Here is a 26,166-nt window from a genome sequence, read left to right as displayed (position 1 = left end):
TGTTTTATGGGGCCATTGATGTTATGATTTTCATTTATACTCCAAAAACCATGCCATCCTATAACTTTGTTTTTATAATTCTCTCTTTTTTATTTAAAAGAATGCATTTTTTTTATATTTTCACTCAAAATGACATATTTCTAAAATGGTGAACACTACTATCTATTTGTTATCTTTTCACTTAATACTACGTTATAGGGGAGCCGTATAAAATCTCATGCTAAAAATGCTTCATTTTGAATGGGATAGATAAAATATAAAATATGTATTTGGGAAGACAATGGAACAATATAAAGGGAGGTTAGTCAGACCCCTATCGCTATCGTTAAATGCGCTGATAGCTGAGACAAAGAATTAGTACTCTGCCCGTCGGCATGAGGATTGGGTAACAAAAAATAAAAATTAGTGAAAAAATAAATTAGTTAGTATTTTTCTTTTTTGGATTTAAATGAAAAGAAAATTGGTTTTTATCATTGGACTGACAAATTAAAATTAGCAAATCCAACTGTTGAAAAATCGTTCAGCAACTACAGATAAACCTCATGAAGTCGCGTTTCTTCAACGCCTCTCTCTTCCGCAAAACCCCTCGAAGACTGCAGAAAATGCTGAGTAGAGTGTAGACGAACAAGGGGATGATACAAGTCAAGCATTGAAAAGACTCAAAGAGTGCAGAAATGGCAGCTCGCATTGCCTCCTCCAGATCCCTCTCCTCATTCCTTTTCTCTCCCAGAGGTGTGTGTGTGCGCGTGTTGTCATGTGGAATTCAATTTTGTGTGAATTCACTAAACAGTTTTCGTTTTTGCAGTAAATCCATTTTCCCCGGCCTACTTCTCCACAAACTTCGTTGGTGAATCCCCAGTTCTCGTAATCTCTCCTCTTTGTCTCAGCTAAAGAATTGATTTTGGAATTTTGGGCTCTCATTTTGTTCAACGTTTTTTTGAATGTTGAAGGTTAGGGATTTTATTCGTGCGGCTTTGTATGATCCAGAACATGGATATTTTTCTCAAAGGTCGGACTCAGTTGGAGTGCTTGATCGAAGCATTAAGTTCAATCAGCTCGACGGTTAGCTGACATGTTTGTGGATATTTAATTTTTGTTAGATTTTTTTGAGATATAAATCATGTTATTACTTCTTGGCTTAGGGTGTTGCGAGGTTGAGCTAAGGAAGGTTGTGATTGTGTTTTGAATCGAGAGTGTTTCTGATATATTATCTGCCAGCTTGATTAACCTTTCCAATGGATGATTTTGTCAAGAATATTTTACTCATGTGAAAAAGGGGTGCTTGTTGATTTCGAAGCAAAACTAACATTTAGAAGCTCACGATTACCAAGATTGTGGGCTGTTGTATACCCTGGTGGCTTGATAGTTCTTTATGTATATTTGTAGCAAGAAAGGATATCCATTTCAGTGTGCTAAATTCACATGTTGACATTCTTCGTTATTGAGCTGAGGGTTGCTACTCAGTAGTTACCCCTCTCTCATAGTTTAGTGTAATACAAAATTTCAGTATGACATAGATCACATTATGGGCCTTGGGAACTATTAAATGGATTTTCAAGCATTTGGTCTTACAACTCTCTTGCTTGGATGCCTTGGAGTTATTTTTATGTATGTGCTCTAACTGTTCAAAGTGCAACAAATTTGAAGGCCGGAAAGCTTATACAAAGCACGTGGATGCTATCTACAAGCAGAACGATATATCTTGGTTTACCCCGGTGGAGCTTTTTAAGGTAAAGTTCGATGATTGAGATGCAAAAGTATCACCTTATTTCAAACTTCTTGTTTGATAGTGAAGTAGGGGGCTAATGTGAAGAATAACCTATCTGAACATACGGCATTATTTCTGCATGTTATACATTTTTGAAAAATAATACTGGCTTTTGTTTCTCACTATTTTCATTGCTTATTATGTTAATATCTGTTCTTTTTGAAGCCTTGGTATGCCCATGGAATAGCTGAAGCAATTCTCCGGACTACTAACCTATCTGTTCCACTAAAAGTAAGTGCATCATTTTTTGAGTAGATAGACAAACATGTGAATATCTTGTACTCCTATCATGATTCATATGCAGATTCACTCTGGTTTTAGATCATATTAAACTAGGAATAGACAATGGCAATACAATTAGTACTTTAACCATCTGTCCGAAATTCCAAGGCTGTGGTATAGTTAGAGTCCTGGTTGGCATGCTTATTGCTGTAAAATAAAAAGTTTAGATTCGTATGGCAATATCTGGCTTAATTTTGTCTTCTGCAAAAGTTGTAAGTTCTGGAAAATCTGATTGATCATATTTTGTCCATGCTCACCTCATCCCTCTTCCTATAAACATTTTTATTTGTTACATTGTATTTCAGATATATGAGATCGGAGGGGGATCAGGAACCTGTGCGAGGGGTGTAATGGATTACATAAAAGTGAATGCACCTTCAAGAATTTATGATAGTATGCAATATATGTATGTAATGTCCTGATACATGCTGTTGAGAAGATTTTTGGCTCGTCTGTTTTACTGGTGCCTCTATTTCCTTAGCATGCTTGGCTAATAATATACCACAACCACCCCTAGGTTAATACATGAAGTATACAATGTATTCGGCAGGGGCGGAGCTAGGATTTCACTTGAAGAGGGGCAAAAATATATTATGTAGAAAAATTTTATGTATTTGAGAGGGGCATTTAGTGTATTTTGTTAATATAATTGAGAATTTATATATAAAAATACAATAGTGTTGAAGGCATGAGGGGGGGCATTTGACCCAGCTCCATACATGCTGGCTCCGCCCCTGGTATTCGGTTATCCAGTACCGATTAAACTTAGAACTAGATGGAATACTGATATGAATTTTTGAAGATTTTGAAGTAGGGTTGATATTTCCCAAATAAGGCATTATAATAGAATTTTATTTTGGGATGTTATACTTTTGAGATATTTGTAGATAATAATTGTAATAATGTGATATGTTTCAGTTCAGTGGAAATTAGTTCTTCGCTGGCCAAAAAGCAGCTGGAAACTGTCGGAGAAGTTAGTAGCCACGCGAAAAAGTTCAGGGTAGAATGTCGTGATGCTGCTGATCCAAGTGGATGGGGTATGCCTGCTTTATTGATGCCGCCTTTGTTAAGTTGTTGTTTCATCTATACATGAATTATGAAGAACAAAAAATGTTTGGGAACCAGGGCTTAGTCTGAACTTATGTCTGTTGTAACAGGTTCTGAGCAACAACCATGTTGGGTGATAATGCTGGAGGTATGTAAACTTAGGATCGAGAATTGACTGGTTAGATAACACAAGTTTGGATATTCTTATTATTGACATGAAAAATCTATAACCAGCATATGGGTCGTTTGTCTGATAAACTTTTGCAGGTGCTTGATAATCTTCCACATGATCTAATCTATTCTAAGGATCAAGTCTCACCTTGGATGGAAGTTTGGGTTGAAAAAAGACATGACAAGTAATTCTGATTTACCTTTTACTTGGAATGGATGTTCTTTGCTTTGCTCGTTTTGCGTGTTATATACTGCATTTATATCAAAGTAATTTACTATTTTCTGTTTGTCTTCATGTGTTCGTCAATAGGCCCGAACTCTCTGAGCTGTATAAGCCTTTGGAAGATTCACTTATTGAAAGTTGCATGGAAATCCTGGATTTGGCAAAAGACGGTAAACCTCATGGAAGCAGGATGGGTTCAATCGCTCAAAGTTTTTTGGCTAAAGTGTTCCCGAGGCCTCGAAGAAGCTGGCTACCAACCGGTTGTTTAGTAAGATCTTTTAATAATATTTCCAATTCTTACAGTTGTTCTGGATTCACATATTTATGCAATTATACTACACTGAAATATACAGAAACTCCTACAAGTTCTACATGGCGCCTTACCAAAGATGTCCTTAATCGCGTCCGATTTCACTTACCTTCCTGATGTAACAATACCAGGCGAACGCGCCCCTCTCGTTGCCAGCAAGGTTCAGTACTCTTAATTATATTAGTAATGTTTCATTAAATTCCCTTCAATGAAGTTTATTTGTGGTTCTATCCTATTTGTTTGCAGAAAGATGGCACTAACTCAGATCATAACAGTTACCTGGATGCCAAGGTTTGTTTCCTTTGTTGCTGTCACCTTTATGAAACAGAGTGTTTATTAGATGTGTCGTTCATCAATAGTTTTCCATGTCTAACAACCGTACCATACATCAATTATCCTTACTCAAGAAATGCCTTTCTGTCGTTCACCCATGAGAGTTGAAGGTTAATTAAGATTTCTTATGGTTACGATTCTTGAGATGAGTTGGAAGAAGAACTGAAACAACAACATACTAAAATAACTGTTTACTTATATGCACCCTTCACAACCGTAATGCGATCGATGTCTTCCTTTACAGGGTGACGCCGATATATTTTTTCCAACGGACTTTTGCCTTCTAGAAGATATTGATCACTATTGCTCTGGATGGTTAAAGCCAACCGAAGCTAAACCATTGAAGATAGGAAAGAAGAGGCGAACCCTTATGGTAAATTCGACTTCACAAAATTATAGTATGTGGAAATGACACATTTTTGTTGCTGAATACGTTGTGTTCTAACTACTATCTTCGTCTCCCTGTATTTGCTACTCCACTGTAGCTTGATACATCATCTTTTATGGAAGAATTTGGCATTCCTTCCAAGACGAGAACCAAAGATGGATACAATCCGATGCTGGATGATTTCAAGAACACCAAGTTCTACCTGAGCGTTCCAACACATAACACCAAGTAGACTGATGGGATCCTCTTCCATTTGTTTTGTTGAAACCACAGGTGAGTTTGGAGAAAACATTTGCTACCAATAAATTTTTAGAAACAGAAATGAAAAAAAATTGTGCTGTATTCTGGCAAAATTTTGCAGATCACAAAATGTTGAAGCATTAGTAATTGCTTGAGCTGCTTTAGATTGACAAGAATATATTCTTTTCCCACATTCAAAGAATGATATAGGCGGCTATTATATTGGTACAAGATTTTCATGAATGGTTATTTGCTTGTTTGTGATGATCTTAGAATAGATATTAGTATTATTATTATTATTTGTTGTTTTGTTTGGTCAATTTAACTCGAAACTCGTGGGTTGGTCTGAATAGCCCAACAATTTTACAGACTCTAAACCAAATAGCCCGTGGTTCAAAATTAACCGAAGTGGTTGACCCAGAATGAAATAATTCTCGTTGTTTCAATTTGAGTTACTTTATTTCAATTTAAAATCATGGTGGTTGACCCAAAATGAGATAAATTAGTTTTGTTATTCTATAGCAATAAAAAGAAATGATATGGAAAATTGATAAATTTTCTTACGATTTCTAACTTGATTCAAAGTTATTATACTACAAAGGCTACAATATTTCCCTAAACTGTTATATACTATTTAATAAGTATAGATATCTATCTATACAATACATGAAAAAGGAGTTTTGGGGTATTTAAGAAAATTTTATTTTTAAAATAGATATTATTGATTTGATACACGTAGGCAACCCCACCCCATTTACTGAACACTTCCCCACTCTTCCATAACCGCTTCTTCCCATACCCTCATTTTCATCATTACTTTCATCTCTGTCTCTTCATTTGCGTGGAAACAAAGTTGAGTTGGAACAATTTGGAGAAAACCAAAAATCAAGTTAGAGTGAGAATTGAGTGATGATGGAGAGTGAAGCACTTCTGCACCGCGCTCGTGGCGGATGGATCACCTTCCCTTTCATCACAGTTTCTTTTTCATGTCTCTTTTAATTCTTAAACCATTTTTACAAGTATTGAATTAATGTTTAATTTTGTTGTGGTGAAACAACAACAATGGGTTGTTTGACATTCTCATCGGGATTATATGCCAACCTTTTTACATTCCTGAGAGATGAGTTCCATTTTGAAGACATTGATGCTGCTAAAATCACCAACTATGTCAATGGAAGCATCACTTTCATCCCTATCTTCGCTGCAATCATTGTTGATTCATTTGCTGGCTGCTTTTCCTACTTACCTTATAGAAGAACTCAGGCATACCATTTTTGTTCTTACAATAGAAGGAAAGCTTGACACCATCACGCCATAGAATCATTTCACACCATGTTCAATGAGCTCGAGGCTTCCTCAATTTCTTTGGTTGTCGGTCCATTACTATGTTTCTTTTTTAGATCGATGTTACCACCATTTTCTTTATTTTTGTTTTTAATAATTATAATTTTTTTTAATAGTAATGATTAGATTTTTAGTCCATCTATGTTACTTTATAGTTGATCCTATATTGTTATCTTCATACTCCATGATTTAATGTTTAAACATTATATTATATGATTTGTTTCAAATTTATTATGCTTTCAATGTTGATTTGCATAGATTTTTTTATTTTCATATAATTGAAATTGTTACTTTGTTCATTTTTAATATTGATTCTAATTTTTTCAATTAATTTAAAATTGAAAATTAGCGTTTAAAAATATACTATTAATCTGTTCATAGCACATGCGTGATACTAGTTTAATTTAAAATTTCAATATTTTCCTAAAGTGTTACATATTTATGACAATAGGCTACCAAAGTATACAAAATACTCCTCCGTCCCATTAAATATGCAACATTTGGGAATCGGCATAAGTTTTTATGTAGTGTTGTTTTGTGGTTTAATGTAGAGAGAGTAAAGTAAGAGGGATGAAAAAGTAGAGATATAGATGTTTTCATTTGAGGAAACGTTTCATTTTTAATAGGACAAACTAAAAAGGAAAATGTTTCATTTTTAATGGGACATAGGGAATATATAGTTTTTCTACCTCAAAATGATGTAGAATGTCAAGTTACTAAATAGTACTCCCTCCTTTGCAAGGATGATGACCCATTCCTTAGGCAAATTAGATTTAATGCACTTTAATTTTGTGTGTTAAATAGAGAGATTAAAGTAAAAAAGAGATAAAGGTGGTTCTAATTTTAGTAATAGTCGAATTAAAAAAGAAAGTGGGTTGAATGGAGTATACATTTTTTCTACCTCGAAATATGTAATTTTTCAATCTTCATGATGCTAGTGTGTATTAAATTCGAAATCAGGCATGTCTTCATTTGTCATTTCTAATAAAGATTGTCTATTGATGATTCCTCATTTTCTCTACATGGTAATTGGAACCCGTAACCCATTCATTGAAAAAAAGCTTTCTTATTATTAATTCAATTGCATTTTATTACTAGTATATTAAGTTGAAATCTGAGCAATTTTTAAAGGTTATATCAAGATTTTCATGAGTGAACAAGAGATTTTGCTTTTCTTTTGGTTATTTGCCTGTTTATATTTCCATTAATTGGAATATATCACTACTAGCTGGTTTAGATGCATATATATATATATATATATATCAAAGATTATACTGATCTCATTATATCCAAAGTTTATTAATTACTAGTATAAGATATGTGTTACTATGTTTTAGAGATTTTTTACCTCTGTTCATTTATACGTTTTGCGCTTGAATTGTTGAGTCAATATTCAATATGGTTTAGTTCCATTTTTAATGACCATATTTTAGCATAGTATTTTATTTTTGTAACGCACATTTTGTGGACAGTGCATTAATATTGTGCAATCTCATATAAATGTTTACAAATTTGCTCAAAATTGAAATCAATCAGCAGAACTTAGGAAGGAAATCAAAAGAAATTAACCATGCATGAAATGAAATAAAATATGATCATGAAAACGTTAACTGAAAAAGAAAAAAAAAGAAGGAATGGGTGAAATGAACAAGATTCTGAAACTTATTCACTGTTTAGTGACTTCATAAATCCTAGTAACATATATACAGCATACTCAACTGAGAATACAAACACTTATAGAATCAATAATAGAACAAGTTGTATTGGTTTACTAGCTACATTCAAAAGAAAAAAATTATGGCATCTCAAAAATGGTGTATCTGCATATTTTTGTCTCTCTTGTCATCACTTTTTTCCATTGGGGCTGCAACAATCGTGGTTGATCAGTCGACGAGTGGTGGTTTCAGAACCGTACAAGCCGCCATTAATTCCATCCCTTCCGGCAACACCAAATGGACTACCATTGATATCAAAAAAGGCACTTACAGGTCAACAATAATACATAATCATTTTTCTTTTTAGTACGTCCTGATAAAATTACCTGAATCCCTCCATTTTCCCATATACCTCGGATCCTACTAAATACTCATTTTATTCTATTTTCTATGAAATTGTCCAAAAATACTTTTAACCCCATATCTAGAAAATTATTAAGAAAACATAGTTAGAGTTTTTCTCTGCGTCCGCCACTGTAGACTGTAGTCACTCCTCAACCTACATTTATTTGGATCATCATCTCATCTCTTAAAAATAATGCTGATTTGTTGCAGGGAAAAAGTGTATATTCCTAGTGATAAGCCATTCATATTCCTGAAAGGAGCAGGAAGTAAAAACACCTTCATTTCGTGGAATGGTCATGGTGCCATTAACGAAAGCGCTGCATTCACATCTAAAGCCGACAACATAGTTGCCGAGGACATATCGTTCATTGTAATAAGCTCACGCAGAATGTGCTCAAGCTGTTTTCAGTTGAATTATTGAGTAATTATTTGGCATGTGCAGAATACTTACAACTTTCCCCCAAAGGACAATAAAAATGGGATGGCTACGGCGGTGGCAGCTCAAATTCAAGGTGACAAAGTGATCTTCTACCGTTGTGGATTCTTCGGATTGCAGGACACATTGTGGGATGTTCAAGGCAGACATTACTACAAAAGTTGTACCATTGCTGGTGCCGTAGATTTCATATTTGGTGCTGCCCAATCCTTGTTCGAGGTAATTCACTAGGGTTTCCACTTTCTGTATTTTAAGATTGACCTAATTTGGAAAAAGATTATTCAAAAACTCAATCTTATAATGCATAATCACTCACAATAAAAACCCTAATTCTTTGCAGAGTTGTACTATATTAGTAACTGCAGGGTCCTTAGACGGACCGGGATACATCACAGCTCAAGGGAGAGAGAACCCTAACGACAGGAACGGGTTCGTGTTCAAGAACTGCAACATAGTTGGGGAGGGGAAGGCGTATCTTGGAAGGCCGTGGAGAGATTACGCTAGAGTCATATTTTCCAACACGCAAATGTCCGATATCATTGTCCCTGAAGGATGGGATGCTTGGAAAAGCGCGGGCAAAGAGTAACAACATTATTCTCATGTTAATTTCAGGGTTATTTGCTAGTAAATTCGGAATATATCCTTTGCAAATAGCCCTTAATTTTATCCATTGAGATCTAATCATTGATATTCCAATATGTACTTGCAGGAATCAATTGTTGCTATCGGAGTATAAATGTTGGGGCCCAGGTTCAACGAATTCGAGGAGAGTCCGGTGGGCGAAGAAGCTGAGTGATGAAGTGGCTAACAAGTTAGCAACATTGTCCTTCATTGACAATCATGGATGGATTAAACGAGCGTTTGAACATATCTATTAAATACATACTAATACACGTATAACTAAGTGTATGATTTGTACGTATATTCATATTATGTCTATGGGCCATACATGTTCAATTTTTGTTCTAGTGTACTTCAAGTTCTATTTTCTTTATGTTTTTTTACATATTTCTATCAATTATAACCGCTACAAATGATACACAATACACAAATATTGCAATAAAAAAATAACGGCTACAATTACCTACAAATGATAGAAAAGATATAATATGTCAATCTTCATTATGTTATAGTATGCATAAACTAAATTTGCCATCCTTGCCATGCACATAAAATATCGTAGTGTGTATTAAATATAAAATTAGGGGATTTTTTTCCTTTCTCATTTCTAAAAAAAAAGTATTAATGTCGATTCCTCATTTTCTGTAAATGGTAATTTGAACTTATCACCTATTAATTAAAAGAAGCTTATTTTATTAATTCAATTGCATTTGTTAAATTGAAATTTGATCCCCTTTTAAGGCTATTATCAAGTAATAGTAATATTATCTTTTGTAAGTAGATGAAAAAAATGAATGAAGATCATTAGTTAAATGAACACGATAACTTATTCCGTCATCTTTAACTTAAGGATAAAGCTAACATATTCACTCAAGTCACTAAGTCAGTATATATACAGATAACACAGACCATTCGAGTAAATTAACATTGAGTATACAATCCATAATAGAACAAGGTGTATTTGGTTTATTACAAAAGAAAAAAATATGGCATCCCAAAAATGGTGCATCTGTATAATTTTGTCTCTCTGGTCATTAGTTTCGTTGATTAGCGCCGACATAATCGTGGTTGATCCATCGAAGCGCGGTGGTTTCACAACCGTACAAGCCGCCATTAATTCCGTCCCTTCCAACAACACCAAATGGACTACCATTGACATCAAACCAGGCACTTATAGGTGTTACTCAATTTTTCTGAATATACAAATAATAAAATGATTTGCTTTTGAGTTAATTAATTTTGTAGGTATATATAAGTATAAGCTCTTTTTGTGTCCTCTGGCAACATATTTTTCTACGTCCGAATTTTTTCAGAGAAAATCGGCCACCGCCTGCAATCATGGGCGGACACACTAGTTAAGAGGGTAGGGCTTAAGCCCTTATCCAATTTTGTTTTTTTTTTTTATCATTATTATTTTCTACTTATAAATTTTTAATTTTTTTGGAAAATCATGTTAAGCCCTAACCAAGTCAATACTACTGAAGCACAAATTCCTACTTACATTCCTTACTACCAACTTTTTCTGCGCCCGCCCATGCCTGCAATCATCCCTCTCTTTAATAAATAGTGTGTTGCAGGGAGCAAGTGATTATTCCTATGGATAAGCAATTCATCTTCCTGAAAGGATCCGGAAGTAACAACACCTTCATTTCGTGGAATGGTCATGCCGACATTAACGAAACTGCTACTTTCAGTTCTGAAGCCGACAACACAATCGCCAGGGATATAACGTTCATTGTAACGAGCTCATGCACCACGTGCTCGAATTAGTTACGTTGTTTTCAATTGGATTATTAGTTAATTAGGTAGAGTAATTATTTGGCATGTGCAGAATTCCTACAACTCTCCCCCAAAGGGTAATAAAAATCCCTTAGTGCCGGCGGTGGCAGCTCGGATTCAAGGCGACAAATCGGCCTTCTACCGTTGTGGATTCTTCGGATTGCAGGACACATTGTGGGATGTTAAGGGCAGACATTACTACAAAAGTTGTACAATTGAAGGTGCCGTAGATTTCATATTTGGCGCTGCCCAATCCTTGTACGAGGTAATTAGTGTTTCCACTTTCTGCATTTTAAGTAAATATTAAAATTATTTGGAAGTTGAGTAGCTCGTAAGAGTTATATATTGATTTCAGTTGCCTCTTCAAATCTACTACTAGTACATCATTTCAATTATCAATTGACGATATAAAAAATTACGTATGTACAAAAAAAGAGGGCTTGTCCAACTTTAAAATAAATCACTTTAGTAAGGAATAATTTGTTGTTACTGAAAGTGTGACACTAGATTCCTAGTGGAAAAAACTCCACCTAATTTTGTAAACATAATGTTATAGCCACAATCCATGAGATATACTCGCATCACCGACAAGTTTATTTAATCTTTGTAATAAAAAACTCAAATCTTAGGGCATAATCACTCTAAGTAATTGCACCGATTCTTTGCAGGGTTGCACCATTTCAGTAGCTGCAGGAGCTGTAAACGGACCGGGATTCATCACAGCTCAAGGGAGAGAGAAACCTAACGATACGAACGGGTTCGTGTTCAAGACATGCAACATAGTTGGGGAGGGGAAGGTGTTTCTAGGAAGGGCATGGAGAGATTACGCTAGAGTCCTCTTTTACAATACACTAATGTCCGACATTATTGTCCCTCAAGGATGGGATGCTTGGAATAGCTCCGGACGGGAGTAAACGCCCTATCCTCATGTTAATTTTAGGGTTATTTGTCTATAAATCTTTGAACTTTCGGCAAATTCTGAATTTGCATACTAGCTCTAAAGGTGGTATGCAGATTCAGAATCTGCCCAAGATTGAAGAATTTATACGCAAATAACCCTTACTTTTAACCATTAATATCTAATCAGTATTCGAATATGTACTTGCAGGAATCAATTATCATTTTCAGAGTATAAATGTAGCGGTCCAGGTTCGATGAGTTCTAAGAGAGTGGGATGGGCGAAGAAGATGAGTGACGAAGAGGCTAACAAGTTAGCCACCATTTCCTTCATTGATAATCAAGGATGGGTTGATCAAGCGTTTAAAGTTCTGGGCCCTTAGTTTAATCTAGTTTTACAGTGAACTACAAAATTATTGTGTAATGTGTTCTAATATTTTCGATCTATGATGAATTTTAATACTCCCTCCGTCCCGGAGTATTAGGCTCACTTCTTTTGAGCATATGATTTAAGGAATTGATATTTAAATAGTTAAAGTGGAGAGAGTAAAGTATGAGAGAGGGAAAAAGTAGGGAAGAGAAGAGAGAAAAAAGTAGGTGGAGAATAAAATAAGATAGATGCTTTTTACTAAAAAATGAAATGAGTCTAATATGTTGGGACATCCCAAAAAGGAAAGTTGGTCTAATACCTTGGGATGGAGAGAGTACTATTATGGATAGTCTCTATAAAAAAATAGAAAAAATGCAAATAAGGAACATTAATCTCTATATGCGGTTTCTTAAAAATCTATTTTTATAGGATTAACGTTTTCTATCATTAATTAGATGTTTATTTCCAAAATATTACCAATCTACTCAAACAAGTTTATCGACATCTAGTACCGATTTAGTATTATCAAGTTTGCGCATATATCAATCCAGCCAGTATATCTGTCGGAAAGAAATCACGGGAGATCACGAAAGATCAGGAGCACAATATATGGAATCAAATCATATCATAGTTAGAATGCAAATAAATGTAAATTAGGTTTACCATGTTTAGAGATAACCTAGTCTATATAAGTTCTAGTCCTTGTACAGTTTTCATATTGAATAAGAATGAATCATTCTACCGACCCTTTGATTTCTATCATGGCATCAGAGCAGTAACGATCCTGGCTCAGAAAAATTTCATCATAGCCGATATACCAATTCCCGACCTTTTTTAGCCAAAATCGAAACCAGCAAACTGACCGAATCCTACACAGAAATATGTCAGATACAGAGGAAGATACCAAACCGAATCCAGAACAGAAAAGCTTGAGAAACAGCAAGGGTATCACCATAGCATTCAAGTTGAATGGAAAGAACTACCCCTTATGGTCAAGGCTGATCAAGGTGAAGATCGGAGGCCGAGGGGCGTACTCCTACATCAAGAACGATCCTCCGGAATCAGGGAGCAGGGGGTTCGATGAATGGGAGGAGAACGACCTGGTGGTGTTCTCCTGGATCGTCGACAACATTGAGAACGACATAATCGCTGATTTTGCCCATCACCAAACATCAAAAGCATTGTGGGATAGCATCGCTGTAACATTCGAGAGCAAGGCGGACAAATATCTCATCTACGATCTGGAAGATAAAGTAATCGCAATCAGACAAGGAAAACTCGACTTAGAGACATATTACCGCAAACTCCACGGACTATGGGTGGAGATTGATCGCTGCCAAAAGCAGCCTGTGACTTGCTGCGACAAAGGAGTAGATCAATACAGAGTACATTCAAACGAGAAGAGATTAATCAAGTTCTTAACGGGACTAAACCAGGAGTATGATGTAATCCGGCGAGAGATCTTGAAGGATGAGCCATACCCATCAGTAGCGGCAGCCTACGGGTGGGTGAAGACGGAGGCGGCTCGACGTCGAATCATGCCACCAACATCCGCCGCACCCACCATAGACGCCGACGGCAGTAACGCCGATTCATCACTTGGGGATATTGGACACGGATTTGCTGCACAGAGCAATCGACCGCCGCACCAGAATGGACCATCGCCGCGCCCCACCGCCACCAACAGCCGACCGGGAGACCGCCTAGATACGTCGAAATTGTGGTGTTCCCATTGTGGAAAACAAAAACACACATGGGACACCTATTTTAAGCGATTAGGATACCCAGATTGGTGGGAGGAGCGACGGAAGGCGAGAGCCGCACAAGCTCAGGCAAAATTCGCCGTTGGAGTAAGCGGCGACGGACAATCACGAGGAGGAGATGGCGGAAACCCCAGGGAGACGGTCGGGGTCAGATCGGGAAACCACCAGGAGGGTCAGCCCAGCGGCGGCGGCGTGCGGGGCGTCGGAAATTTCGCCGGGCGAACGGAGAATGGAACAGCGGTGCCGCTTCAAGGAGGTAAAGGGTTTGGTTTTAAACCAAACCCTAGAAAAACTCGAAAATTGCAATTACACCCCCACCAGTTTGATAATTTAGAAAATAGACCCCATCCCTTGATTAAATGCACCCCTGACTCTCTAAAATATGAAATTGACCCCAGTTATGTGTCTGAAAATTCTTTTGCACCCCTATACAATATTTCCGCTGCATTTCATGTCCAAAATATATCTGATACACATACGAGAGGATGGATATTTGATTGTGGTGCGACTGATACTATGACTCCGGAAAAGAGTGATTTTGTTGATTTTAATGATGAAGTTGCTAAGACATATATTCGGACTGCTAATGGGGATTTAATTACTGTTGTGGGTTCCGGGACTATTGAGATATCTCCTACACTTCGTCTTAAGAATTGTCTATATGTTCCCACATTATCTCAACGGCCGATGTCTATTAGTCATGTAACCAAGGAATTGAATTGCACTCTCCTAATGCATCCGGATTTTTGTATCTTGCAGGATATTCAGACGAGGAGGATTCTTGGGCGTGGCACTGAGAAGCATGGACTCTACTACGTGGATGAGATAGCTCAAACTGGTAGTGCGATGCTGGCTCACGGATCCACGAAACAAGAGACTTGGCTCTGGCACCGAAGACTAGGACACCCTTCTCCTGGTTATTTTAAACTTCTTTACCCGAACATTTCTATTCCTGCTAATTTTGCTTGTGAAACTTGTGTTTTGGCCAAGAGCCACAGACAGTCGTTTAAACCTACAAATACTAGAATGAATTCCATATTTTCTTTAGTACATTCGGATGTGTGGGGGCCTGCCCCAATTGTTGGTGGAAATGGGTTTAGATATTTTGTGATATTTGTTGATGATTGCACTAGAATGACATGGATTTATTTTTTAAAACATAAGTCTGAAGTTTTCGATAGGTTCGTCTCCTTCTTGAAATTAATCCAAACACAGTTCCACACTAGCATTAAAACCCTTAGGTCCGACAATGGAAGAGAATTTGTTAACAATACCATGACCCAATTTTGCAAAGAAAAAGGAATAATCCACCAAACTTCCTGTGCCTATACACCTGAACAAAACGGGGTTGCCGAGAGAAAAAACTGAACCATTCTTGAAATAACTCGAGCCCTAATGATCGAATCCAAAGTCCCGAAACATTTCTGGCCCGAAGCCATTGCTACCTCTATCTACCTTATAAACCGCCTACCAACTAAAATCCTTCACATGAAAACCCCACTTGATACCCTATCCAAATTAGCCAAAATTCCAGAACACCTAAATCTCTCACCCAAAGTCTTTGGATGTACTGTTTACGTCCATATCCCAAAACATGAAAGATCCAAACTATCACCTTGTGCTACCAAATGCGTCTTCGTAGGGTACGGGCTGAACCAAAAGGGTTACCGATGTTATGATCCTCTTACCAAAAAGGTCACTACCACTATGAATTGCAATTTTTTGGAAACCGAATTCTTTTACCACCAATCCCACCTTAGTAGTCAGGGGGAGAGTGATCCAGGTAGTACAGTGGACTATCTAAGTTGGGTTGTGCCAGTTCCAAACTCTTCAATTGAGGACCCACCAGAACCCGCTGTCACTACCGCCGAGCAGGTCTCACCACAAGAGTCAGCTCATCCACCTCAGAATTCTCCTCCGATGATATCCGAGGTAATTCCTGAACCCGATCCCAGCTCTATACCGGTTTCCACTGACTCTGTTGACACAGAACTGCGAAAAGAGGAAAATGTTATTGATGGAGACACAGGACGATATACACTTCCCTATCGGAGTACAAGGGGAGTACCACCAAAACGATACTCCCCAGAAAAGATTGGCAAGAAGAGTCGCTATGGGGTGGCAAATTTTGTGCAAGGGAATTTAACCAAAATGGCCCGAGCATTTGAGGCTGCATTGTATGAGGAGGAAGAGATTCCACAGTCAGCCGAGGAAGCTATGAAGATTAAGCACTGGAGAGAAGCTATGTTTACTGAGATGAAGGCGTTAATGAAGAATAATACGTGGGTAAAAGGGAAGCTACCCGAAGGAGTGAGGACTGTTGGGTGCAGATGGGTGTTCACTATTAAGAGAAGGCCAGATGGTACTATAGAACGATACAAAGCCCGACTTGTGGCAAAGGGGTACACCCAGACATATGGCATAGACTATGATGAGACCTTTTCTCCAGTGGCAAAGATTAACACCGTGAGAGTTCTGTTCTCGATTGCCGCAAATAAGGATTGACCGCTTCATCAGTTTGACGTGACCAATGCCTTTATTCATGGAGAGTTGCCAAAGCCGGTTTATATGGAACCTCCGCCTGGATTCACAGAAGAATTTCAAGATGGGGAAATCTGCCAACTGAAGAAGACATTGTACGGGCTAAAGCAGTCCCCACGTGCATGGTTTGGAAGATTCACCGAAGTGATGAAAAAATATGGGTACAAACAAAGCATTTCCGACCACACTCTGTTCTTAAAGAAGAAAGATGGTAAAATCACGTGCCTCATTATATATGTCGACGACATGATCATTACAGGAGATGATACAGATGAGATAGCCGAGCTAAAGAAGAACTTGTTTCAAGAATTTGAGATGAAAGACTTGGGCCTTTTGAAGTATTTTCTGGGAATAGAAGTCCTAAGGTCGAAGAAGGGGATATTTATAAATCAGAGGAAATATGTGTTGGACTTGCTAGCTGAGATTGGGATGCTAGACTGCAAGCCAGCAGACACCCCGATGGTTCAGAATCATGGATTGCAAATAAAGGAAGGAGCTAAACCGACAGATAGAGGAAGATATCAGAGACTAGTTGGGAAACTGATCTACCTTTCTCACACAAGGCCGGACATTGCCTATGCTGTAGGAGTGGTGAGTCAATTTATGCATGCACCTCAAGAAGAACACTGGGAGGCAGTCTTGAGAATTATTCGGTATTTGAAGGGGACAGCTGAGCACGGGCTCATATTTGAGAAACACAATCACATGGAGATACATGGATTTACTGATGCAGACTGGGCAGGGAACCCGAACGACAGGAAGTCAACCGCCGGATACTTTACCTTTGTCGGAGGTAACCTTGTTACGTGGAGGAGCAAGAAATAGAAAGTGGTGGCACTCTCTAGTGCAGAGGCAGAATTTCGAGGAATTAGAAGTGGGTTGACAGAGATATTATGGCTAAGGAAACTCATGTCCCGTTACTTAACTTGAGGGGGAGTGTTGGAAAGAAATCACGGGAGATCATGAAAGATCAGGAGCACAATATATGGAATCAAATCATACCATAGTTAGAATGCAAATAAATGTAAATTAGATTTACCATGTATAGAGATAACCTAGTCTATATAAGCTCTAGTCCTTGTACAGTTTTCATATTGAATAAGAATGAACCATTCTACCGACACTTTGATTTCTATCAATATCAAATTCGTTCGTTCAACATAATCTAATTATCTTAATTACATTAATTAGTACAATATCTATTTTTTTTATTACGTCAATTTATTTTCGTGATTTCAAACCAGTTAAATAAATTTATCTATAAATGATTCAAGATTTTACTCCAGTTCGTAAATATTCATAATAGGATGTTCTAGTATTCACATTATATATAATGTGTTGCCAAATTTGTTTATTATAAATTTCCCCTATATAACAAGGTGTATTGGTTTACCACATTCATAATAAAAAAAATATGGCTTCTTGGTGTATCTGCATATTTTTGTCTCTTTTGTCATCGGTTTCTTCCGTTAGCGCTGCAACAATCGTGGTTGATCAGTCGAATCGGGGCGATTTCACAACCGTGCAAGCAGCCATTAATTCTGTTCCTTCCGGCAACCTTGAATGGACTATCATTAACATCAGAGAAGGCATTTACCGGTCAACAACAATACTCGTTTTCTTTTTTGTTTATGCAGCATGAACCCTCTACTAATTGCTTCATCTGTCTCAATCTACTTGCATCATTTTTGAGCACGAGGAATAATTGACGTTTAAAGGTTAAATGGAGTAATAATAAAGTCCGAAAGAGACAAAAAAATATTCCATTCACCCCACCTACTCATATGTTTTTAGGACAACCCACACCTAAAGTGAGCCATTTCATTTTTATGGGCAAAATATAACATAATTACTCTATTTTATTGTATTTTCTACTGCTTAACTCTCTAAATCTCATACTCAAAATAGCCGAAGGGAGTATGAGAGAGTATATTTTTTGCCCCTAAAAAATGTAGTAGTATAAGTAGCTTGGAATGGTCCGAAACAAAAATATGGTGCGAATAACTTAGGACGGAGCAAGTACTTTTTTTCTATTTTAAAATCTATATAAATTTAAAAAAAAATGTTTATAGCCCGTATTAAATTGAGGTGTAGAAAATTATAAAAATGTTTATAGCTCATTCTCTTACAAATGATGTTGATTTGTTGCAGGGAACAAGTGATTATTCCTTACGATAAGCCATTCATAATCCTGCAAGGAACAGGAATTCAAACCACCATTATTTCGTGGAATGGTCATGGCCCCATTGACCGAGACGCTACTTTCAATTCTGAAGCTAACAACACGATTGCTCGGGACATATCATTTGTTGTAATAAGCTCATGCACCACGTGCTCAAATTAATTAACTTATTTTCAGTTAAATTATTAAGTAGTAATTATTTGGCATGTGCAGAATTCATACAACACTCCCCCTAAAGTTAATACGAATCCAATGGTAAGGGCGGTGGCTGCTCGGATTAAAGGCGACAACTCGGCCTTCTACCGTTGTGGATTCTTCGGATTGCAAGACACACTGTGGGATGTTGAAGGCAGACATTACTACGAACGCTGCACCATCGAAGGTGCCGTAGATTTCATCTTTGGTGCTGGCCAATCCTTGTTTGAGGTAATTACGGTTTCCACTTCCAGCATTTTGATCAACTAATTACTATAGTTATAGTTAGTACTACCTCCGTCCCTGAAAATTTGTTCCATTTTTTCATTTCCGTCCGTTCCCCAAAATTTGTCCCATTTCATTTTTACTATTTTTGGTAGTGGACCTCATATTCCACTAACTCATTCCTAATCACATTTTATTATAAAACTAATATATAAAAGTAGGACTCACAATCCACTAACTTTTTCAACTCACTTTCCATTACATTTTTTAAAATTCATGCCCGGTCAAGGTGGGACAAATTTTGGGGGACAAAGGTAGTAATTTGTTGTTATTGAAAGTGTTATACTACTAGTATTTAGGAAAAACATACATAGGACGATTTAATTTTGTGCAAATTATCAATCTTAAAATTAGTTGATAATAAGTCGATTAGTGCATTTATCTTTTGTAGCGATTCCAATTCTCATTCTATGTTACGTTGTTTATATCAATTGCGAAAATCACTAGGTATTTTCTATTGCCAATATGATTAACTACTTTATGTACTTGATAAGTCGGTAAGGATCACCTACTCCATTAATCCTAATCCATTCTTACTCCACCCTCACAACAAAATAAACTTGTCCCAAATCTAAAAACAGAGTAAATTTATTAGGTAAAGTGTGATACTTAACTTGATCGTATAATGCTTCAAAATCTCAATGTTATAATACATAATCACTCAAAGCAAGCATCTCGATTCCTTGCAGAGCTGTGCCATATCAGTAGCCGGGGGAGCTCTAAACGGACCAGGATTCATCACGGCTCAAAGAAGAGAGAACCCTAATGACACGAACGGGTTCGTGTTCAAAAACTGTATTATAGTTGGGGAGGGGAAGGTATATCTTGGAAGGCCGTGGGGAAAGTACGCTAGAGTCCTATTCTACAACACGCAAATGGCGGACATCATTGTCCCTCAAGGATGGGATCCTTGGACGAGCGTCGGCCAAGAGTAACCGCCTTATTCTCATGTTAATTTTTAGGATTATTTACCACTAAATTCTTCAAGTTCAAGCAAGTTCTGATTTTGCATACTATGCAAAATTAGAACATGTCCAATATTAAAGAAATTACAAGCAAATAGCCCTTAATTTATCAATCATGATCTAATCAATATTCGAATATGTACTTGCAGGAATCTGTTGACGCTGTCAGAGTATAACAGTCAGGGTCCGGGATCGAATAGTTCCATGAGAGTTGGATGGGCAAAGAAGCTAAGTGATGAAGAGGTTAACAAGTTAGCCAGCGTTTCCTTCATTAAGTGACAAATGGGGTCGGTCGACACCACCACTGGCCCTGGAGTGCCGCCTGAGAACGTCATGTATTGGCCGCTGACCCCACGTTGGTGCTTCTTCGCCTGAACGACACCCACTTCTTTCTCTGCATATACACCAACACCAACCTTCTGTTTTTTTTGTATTAGAATTTTGTAAGACTGGCCCATATTTTTACTTCTTTAGTTCTATCTTGATATGTTGCTTAAGTTGAGGACTAATTTGTCTAACTACAATTGACTCATATTTTATTTGCATCCCTTTATTTTAGCTGGGACACTAAGCACGAATATGATATTTGAAGCAACGGTGGTGCATTTATAAATACAAATTAGCGTTGTTAATTGAATTAAAAGTGTCCGTTGATTATATCAATTTAGCTAAGCGTTTAAAAATCAAATTACCTTAACTAAATTGATTACAATATCTATTCTTTGATTATATCAATTTATTTTCGTGATTTTTATTATCAAGAAAATATACACTCACGTAAATTATACTCCAATCGTTTGCTTGCAAAATTAATACTACAAATCAATAATTTGAAAATTTACATAAGATTTGAAAGCATATGATTTTTCCTTTTATTGCAGTGTATCAACATTTTTCACATAAAATGTAGATTAATTATCTCTACTATTTCCTTCAAACAACAACAAAAAAAAAAAAAAAACTTTAAGCACCAAAAATGTTGAAAGCTAGCTTCCTCAACCAACCTTCACCATCAATGAATGAAATGCTGGTGAACTCCTTCAACTCTTTCTCACTTAGCTTATTCGCCCACCTCACTCTCTTCGAAGCGTTGGCGCCTCTCCCACGACTCTTGACCTCCGCAAATCTCAACTGATTCCTGTCCAATCTCCATTTTTTTAGGACAAGAACATTTGATTCTAACTGTTATGTTGATTGAGAGAAAGAGCAAGGAGATCTTACTCGTTGCCGGTGCTGTACCAAGCGCTCCATCCTTGAGGGACGACGGCATCGGACATGAGTGTGTTGTAGAACAAGACTGTCGCGTGATCTCTCCATGCTCTCCCGAGATACGCCTTCCCCTTCCCCTTCCCGACTATGTTGCAGTCTTTGAAAACGAAGGCGCTCGTCTCCCTTGGTCCTGATCTTCCCTGTGCTGTGATGTAGCCGGGGCCTTTGTGCAGATTTTCAACTATTGAGATTGTACATTTCTGTTTTGAACCAACAAATATTCAAGAAAGGGTTATATTTGGTCAACTAGCTTTGAGATCAGCAAGCACGGCCAGTGGCAGACGCAGAAAAAAATATGTTGATGGTGACTCAACTATTTTTGCAATTTTCTAGATATTAATTTGATAATTTACATACAAATAGGAAACAAAAAGGGAAAATTAGACTATGTCAAAAATGCGGAATAACTTGAAATTCTCATTGGGCTTCCGAAATGTCATTTTAGGGCTTCTTATTTAGGTGACTAAAATCATTTTTATTGTTTTTGGGGCTTTTTTGTATGTTATAACTTTATTTTATTTTGAGTTTATAGGTTTCCGAAACATTTATAAATATTGGCTTTAATTTCTATGATATCTCTACAATTCGGTCATTCTTGTGGCACGTTTGCATCAGGTCATCATGGATGGCATAATTTGGGGTTATTCTAGTGTACCTCGTAGAGGGATTGGCTTGCACCAAAGATGAAGTCGACCGAGCCTTGGATGGTGCATAGTTTGAAGTAATGCCGGCCTTGGACGTCCCACAACGTGTCTTGCATGCCGTAGAATCTGCATCTGTGGAAGGCCGATTTGTCGCCTTGGATCTTGGCTGTGAGTGCTGGCCTCATGCGGTTGTGAGTTCCGTTGTTGAAAGAGTTCTGGTTTTGAGAAGAGGAATAAGAAAATCATGAAACATGTGTGATTTCATGGAAAGATAGATTTTTTTTTTCTTACAACAAATGATATGTCTTGTGCCATTGTGTAGTCTGCATAAGAGGAGAAGGTGGCACTTGTTGCAATGGAGTCATGTGCATCCCATGTTATGATTGTGTTTTCCTCTCCTCCTCCTTTGAGGAAGATGAATGGCTTCTCACGAGGAATGCTAACTTGCTCCCTTCAAGAATTAACAAACAAGGTGAAAAAACAGTACTGTTTTTATTCAAAAAATTGCATAAGACTACTGTGAATGAAGCTGAGTTTATTCACCTGTATACACCCTTTTTGATGTGTATGAAAGTCCATCGTGGGTTGTGAGAGGGGACGGCGTCTATGGCCGCTTGGATCGTCTTGAAGTGGCCCTTCCCGGATGGATCAACGTCGAGCACATGATGGTTAGGCTTCCTTTGGTGATTTGCAGCATTGTGGTGTGTTGCGGAATTGGTGGACGGAAATAGTGAGAAGAGAGCAAGAAGTGTGTAGAGAAAAAATTGAGGGGGAATTTGCATTTTTTTTTAGTGTTTTTAGGTTGGATTGGTACAATGAGAGCGTCAAGTTGGATAGTTTTAGTATAAGAGAATGCAATGACAGAAAATTAAATCTAACTTGCCGAAAATATGCTGACAGAATCGTGAGGCCATTTTTTGTATAAATAAAACTACAAAAAACTGATTTCAGAAATTAGGCTGCTTGATGTCGTTTTTCCATGTTTTGCTTGAATTGCTTTCCTTATACTGATACTGAAATAAAAGAGATAATTACAAATTTGATTCATGGAAGTGGGAATTACACGTTATTCTCTCACACAATATTTCACCACGAGTTGTTTTTTCACTTATTACATTTTCAATTATTCATTTTGTTGTTTTATTTAAATTTTTCTTTGCATTTATTTGCAACAAAGAAAACTGTTTTTAGGTAGAATTGTACTATTAAATTTGAAAGAACTGTCTTAGAGATTAAGCTGATTCGTTTTATTTACAAATTACGAAAGCAAACATCTTTCAGCTTATGGAAAATATTGAAAATTTTTAACGTTGTCAACGCTTATAATAACATTTTTTCAAAAGAATATGTCAAATTTTGATTAGAAAAGTCAAAATATAAATAACAGATAATCATCAATTTCTATTATGCATCATTTTCTTTCTTAGGTAACGCTCTAAAAAAAGAAAAACCAGAGCTAAAAAACGCCTGGCAAAATAATCACACCATTGATAGCAGAAAACATCAAACATTAATGAAATCACAAGTAATTAGTTAAAAAAAAGCAGAAATGTACTATCGTACTTAACAGTAGAATTGGCAAAATATTGGAAGTCTATTAAAACTTGCAAACTTTGAGAATATGACATCCGATTTCAACAACCATTTTAAGTTTGGCATAAAACAAAATCACGACCAAAATATCTAAGTCGCAGACAACATTGTTATCACTCAACAGCTATCTATGGAAATATTTAGTACTTGATAGGAGCAATGACATCTAGCTGTGAGCCGAGCTTCTCCAGAGCAACCTTCTCAGCCTTGACTCTCAGCTTGTTCAATTGCTTCTTCCTTTCATAAGTAACCTGAGCTCTTTCCTTTCTCTTCTTCTCCAGCTCCTAAAACAAAATTTAAAAAGAAAACATATTTATTAGTCCATTCATACAAACAGACTATGCTCACAACAAATTGAATAGGAGTACAAATTTATAATGAATTATAAATTTGTATAATATCAAGTTTATGAAAGAAGAAATTAACAATCTAGAAAGAAACAAAGCCAACAAGGCTGAGATTTAAAAAAATTCATACAAGAGTTCATGGGTGGATGTAGTGGACATGCAACAATAAGCCACAACTCCAAGTTGAATAAAAAAAATATATCCAAAATCCAAGAAATGAGGAAATTATGCACAAGTTGGGTTTTGAACTTACCCTGATGGTATCATAATGATTCCACCCAACTTCTGATGAGAGTCTGCCCAACAAACAATATTTGTGGCGAGCTTGAAGCCTCAACACCCTAAACAAAGGGAAAACAAAACATGAGTTGAAGGTTAAACATTTTAAGGAAATGGAATTGAGAGATAATTGATTGCATAACAATTAGAAGAATGAATAAATAATTATGCAGTACTCACTTGAGTGCATCAGGGATGACCATCCTCTTGATTTTGTCATATGGAGGTGGGACACCCTCGTAGACTTTCAAGCGTGCAAGAGCAGCTTCTCCTCTCTTGGTCTTGTGGGGAATCATCCTGCAAATACATGTAGGGAACAAGTTAAACAAACCCATTGTTCTAAGCACAGAAAATAAGAAACATAAATTCCAAAGCTAGCACAGACATCCCACATTACTATGCCTTCCAATTTGTTTGGAGGAAATAAATACCAAAGCTAGCACAGACAAATCAAAATTTATGAATCCAAAAGAGTTGTGAAAATTATCATTACATACTCCAATCATGAGTATAACAAAAACCATACTTGAATAAGTTCCAGCAGCATTGCTAATCACAAATTAGGATAGTACTTTTAAGAAAGAGAGATGATCTCATAAACATAACATCTAGTGGAATGGAATAGAAGACTAGAAGCTATACAACTAATGTTACAGAGTAGAAAACTTAAGCTATATAACTAATGTTACAAGTAGAAACCAATGATAACGAGCTTTTAAATTGCCAACAGAATTACAAAAATCCACCACAACCCCACAATGCCAATACAAGTATGCAAGGGTGAAATCTATCATCATCAAAACATTTCATTTTGTAATCAGCAAAAGCAACAAGAAAGCAAAGGTACAAACTTTTCAAGCATACATAGTCTTAAAAAGCAGCTAGCAAATAAACTTTCAGATCATAAGCATAAGCTACAGAATACAAGTGAAATCATCTTCCATTAGATAGCATAGAGAAAATAGAAAGGAAGAAAATCATACCCACGGATAGTTCTCCAGAGAATCTTGGAAGGGGCGCGGAAATGGATGGGTCCGTGCGACGGCTTGGTGTTCATCCGCTTGCGGAGAAACCGCAAGTACTTCATCTTCTGGCGAACAAGGCCGCCGGAGAGGCAGATTTCCTCGCATCTGACCACCACCACTCTCTGCCCATTCAAGAGCTCCTTGGCCAGAATTGACGCCAACCGCCCGAGCATGTGGTTCCTGGCATCGACCACCACTCTCTTCGCGCAGATCCCCGAGCCTGACACCATCTCTACCTACTCTCAGTCTCTCACACTCTGCTCTCTCTCTCTCTCTCTCTGCTCAGAGGCGGAAGGGTTATAATGGTGGTGAAGGTGAAATTAGGTTTTTCTTAGGGTTGGATTTGTTCAATTTGGGTTTTGGGGATTTCTTAGCTTCGGTTTCTATTTGGGCCAAAGCCCATGTATCTCGATTTGGAGAAAAACAGATTATATTTTCTCAGTTTGGGCTTTGGTATTTGGGCCCATAAGAAATTAATTTTTCATCTAGACGTAAATCTTTTCCCGTGTCGCAAAAAATGAATTAAACAGAGGTTTTATTTTATTTATTAAATATTTGGTTTATTAATTGTAGTTTATGATCCAAACATCGGAAAATACAAAAAAATAGTTTGAACTTTCGTGAATACTTGAAATTTAAAAAATACAAAAAATAAGCTAGAGTTTCGTGGAATTATGTAAAAATTACTCAAATTTTAATAAATATACAAAAGTTATATGAATTCTGAAATATGTCCGAACTCCGAAGATCGTGGGCTTCAAAATAAAATTATGTTTCATCGAACCCAATAGCTTCTCATATAAAATGCA

The 26,166-nt window shown here is 36.9% G+C and overlaps 5 protein-coding genes across 8 annotated transcripts; 3 read left to right on the top strand and 2 right to left on the bottom strand.

Moving 5' to 3' along the window:
* Nucleotides 1–586: 586 nt before the first annotated feature.
* LOC125192730 lies at nucleotides 587–6,268 on the top strand. Of its 4 annotated transcripts, none has more exons than XM_048090361.1 (15): nucleotides 587–732; nucleotides 806–864; nucleotides 951–1,062; nucleotides 1,648–1,730; nucleotides 1,934–1,999; nucleotides 2,356–2,456; nucleotides 2,969–3,087; nucleotides 3,208–3,245; nucleotides 3,332–3,453; nucleotides 3,579–3,759; nucleotides 3,845–3,961; nucleotides 4,048–4,092; nucleotides 4,379–4,507; nucleotides 4,620–4,795; nucleotides 5,820–6,268. In XM_048090361.1, exons 1-14 carry the CDS (start codon nucleotides 675–677, stop codon nucleotides 4,752–4,754), a joined length of 1,365 nt encoding a protein of 454 aa, XP_047946318.1. In that variant the 5' UTR covers nucleotides 587–674; the 3' UTR covers nucleotides 4,755–4,795; nucleotides 5,820–6,268. The 4 variants fall into 4 exon arrangements, with proteins under 4 accessions (XP_047946318.1, XP_047946317.1, XP_047946319.1 ...); XM_048090360.1 differs by lacking the exon at nucleotides 5,820–6,268 and adding an exon at nucleotides 4,884–5,029; XM_048090362.1 differs by lacking the exon at nucleotides 5,820–6,268 and having other exon boundaries at nucleotides 3,365–3,453; nucleotides 4,620–5,029.
* Nucleotides 5,825–12,282, top strand: LOC125195376. Its single transcript, XM_048093534.1, has 12 exons — nucleotides 5,825–6,025; nucleotides 6,391–6,461; nucleotides 7,972–8,094; nucleotides 8,377–8,536; nucleotides 8,609–8,821; nucleotides 8,943–9,184; nucleotides 9,312–9,461; nucleotides 10,275–10,400; nucleotides 10,801–10,960; nucleotides 11,055–11,267; nucleotides 11,671–11,912; nucleotides 12,111–12,282. The coding sequence occupies exons 1-12, from the start codon at nucleotides 5,825–5,827 to the stop codon at nucleotides 12,280–12,282; spliced, it is 2,073 nt and encodes a 690-aa protein (XP_047949491.1).
* A 5,705-nt stretch (nucleotides 12,283–17,987) lies between these two features.
* On the top strand, nucleotides 17,988–20,611 carry LOC125195375 (probable pectinesterase 29). Its single transcript, XM_048093533.1, has 5 exons — nucleotides 17,988–18,172; nucleotides 18,725–18,884; nucleotides 18,969–19,181; nucleotides 19,925–20,166; nucleotides 20,350–20,611. The coding sequence occupies exons 1-5, from the start codon at nucleotides 17,988–17,990 to the stop codon at nucleotides 20,477–20,479; spliced, it is 930 nt and encodes a 309-aa protein (XP_047949490.1). The 3' UTR covers nucleotides 20,480–20,611.
* A 419-nt stretch (nucleotides 20,612–21,030) lies between these two features.
* LOC125195374 (probable pectinesterase 29) lies at nucleotides 21,031–23,027 on the bottom strand. Its single transcript, XM_048093532.1, has 6 exons — nucleotides 22,993–23,027; nucleotides 22,657–22,791; nucleotides 22,405–22,564; nucleotides 22,125–22,328; nucleotides 21,422–21,669; nucleotides 21,031–21,338 (listed from the first exon to the last, which is right to left on the bottom strand). Exons 1-6 carry the CDS (start codon nucleotides 23,025–23,027, stop codon nucleotides 21,164–21,166), a joined length of 957 nt encoding a protein of 318 aa, XP_047949489.1. The 3' UTR covers nucleotides 21,031–21,163.
* Nucleotides 23,028–23,688: 661 nt separating this feature from the next.
* On the bottom strand, nucleotides 23,689–25,676 carry LOC125196569 (60S ribosomal protein L13a-4-like). The gene is made up of 4 exons (XM_048095138.1): nucleotides 25,316–25,676; nucleotides 24,513–24,629; nucleotides 24,307–24,394; nucleotides 23,689–23,990 (listed from the first exon to the last, which is right to left on the bottom strand). The coding sequence occupies exons 1-4, from the start codon at nucleotides 25,585–25,587 to the stop codon at nucleotides 23,847–23,849; spliced, it is 621 nt and encodes a 206-aa protein (XP_047951095.1). The 5' UTR covers nucleotides 25,588–25,676; the 3' UTR covers nucleotides 23,689–23,846.
* Nucleotides 25,677–26,166: the final 490 nt, after the last annotated feature.

Source organism: Salvia hispanica, chromosome 6 (genome assembly GCF_023119035.1).
Source record: "Salvia hispanica cultivar TCC Black 2014 chromosome 6, UniMelb_Shisp_WGS_1.0, whole genome shotgun sequence".
Taxonomy (NCBI): domain Eukaryota; kingdom Viridiplantae; phylum Streptophyta; class Magnoliopsida; order Lamiales; family Lamiaceae; genus Salvia; species Salvia hispanica.
Note: the sequence above shows the minus strand (reverse complement) of the source record. Positions and strands in the feature narration are given on the sequence as shown.

Excerpts from the sequence above, each read along its gene's own strand:
- LOC125192730 (XM_048090361.1), top strand. The coding sequence starts at position 675 with ATGGCAGCTCGCATTGCCTCCTCCAGATCCCTCTCCTCATTCCTTTTC. Across the intron at positions 2,457-2,968 it reads TATGATAGTATGCAATATAT|TTCAGTGGAAATTAGTTCTT; the intron begins GTATGTAATGTC and ends GATATGTTTCAG. Across the intron at positions 4,508-4,619 it reads AGAAGAGGCGAACCCTTATG|CTTGATACATCATCTTTTAT; the intron begins GTAAATTCGACT and ends ACTCCACTGTAG.
- LOC125195376 (XM_048093534.1), top strand. The coding sequence starts at position 5,825 with ATGGGTTGTTTGACATTCTCATCGGGATTATATGCCAACCTTTTTACA. Across the intron at positions 8,095-8,376 it reads ATCAAAAAAGGCACTTACAG|GGAAAAAGTGTATATTCCTA; the intron begins GTCAACAATAAT and ends GATTTGTTGCAG. Across the intron at positions 10,961-11,054 it reads CCAGGGATATAACGTTCATT|AATTCCTACAACTCTCCCCC; the intron begins GTAACGAGCTCA and ends TGGCATGTGCAG.
- LOC125195375 (XM_048093533.1), top strand. The coding sequence starts at position 17,988 with ATGGCTTCTTGGTGTATCTGCATATTTTTGTCTCTTTTGTCATCGGTT. Across the intron at positions 18,885-18,968 it reads CTCGGGACATATCATTTGTT|AATTCATACAACACTCCCCC; the intron begins GTAATAAGCTCA and ends TGGCATGTGCAG. Across the intron at positions 20,167-20,349 it reads TGGACGAGCGTCGGCCAAGA|GAATCTGTTGACGCTGTCAG; the intron begins GTAACCGCCTTA and ends ATGTACTTGCAG.
- LOC125195374 (XM_048093532.1), bottom strand. The coding sequence starts at position 23,027 with ATGGCCTCACGATTCTGTCAGCATATTTTCGGCAA. Across the intron at positions 22,329-22,404 it reads CACAAGACATATCATTTGTT|AACTCTTTCAACAACGGAAC; the intron begins GTAAGAAAAAAA and ends TCTCAAAACCAG. Across the intron at positions 21,339-21,421 it reads TGGTACAGCACCGGCAACGA|GAATCAGTTGAGATTTGCGG; the intron begins GTAAGATCTCCT and ends GAGATTGGACAG.
- LOC125196569 (XM_048095138.1), bottom strand. The coding sequence starts at position 25,587 with ATGGTGTCAGGCTCGGGGATCTGCGCGAAGAGAGTGGTGGTCGATGCC. Across the intron at positions 24,630-25,315 it reads CTCTGGAGAACTATCCGTGG|GATGATTCCCCACAAGACCA; the intron begins GTATGATTTTCT and ends ATGTATTTGCAG. Across the intron at positions 23,991-24,306 it reads ATCATTATGATACCATCAGG|GAGCTGGAGAAGAAGAGAAA; the intron begins GTAAGTTCAAAA and ends ATTTTGTTTTAG.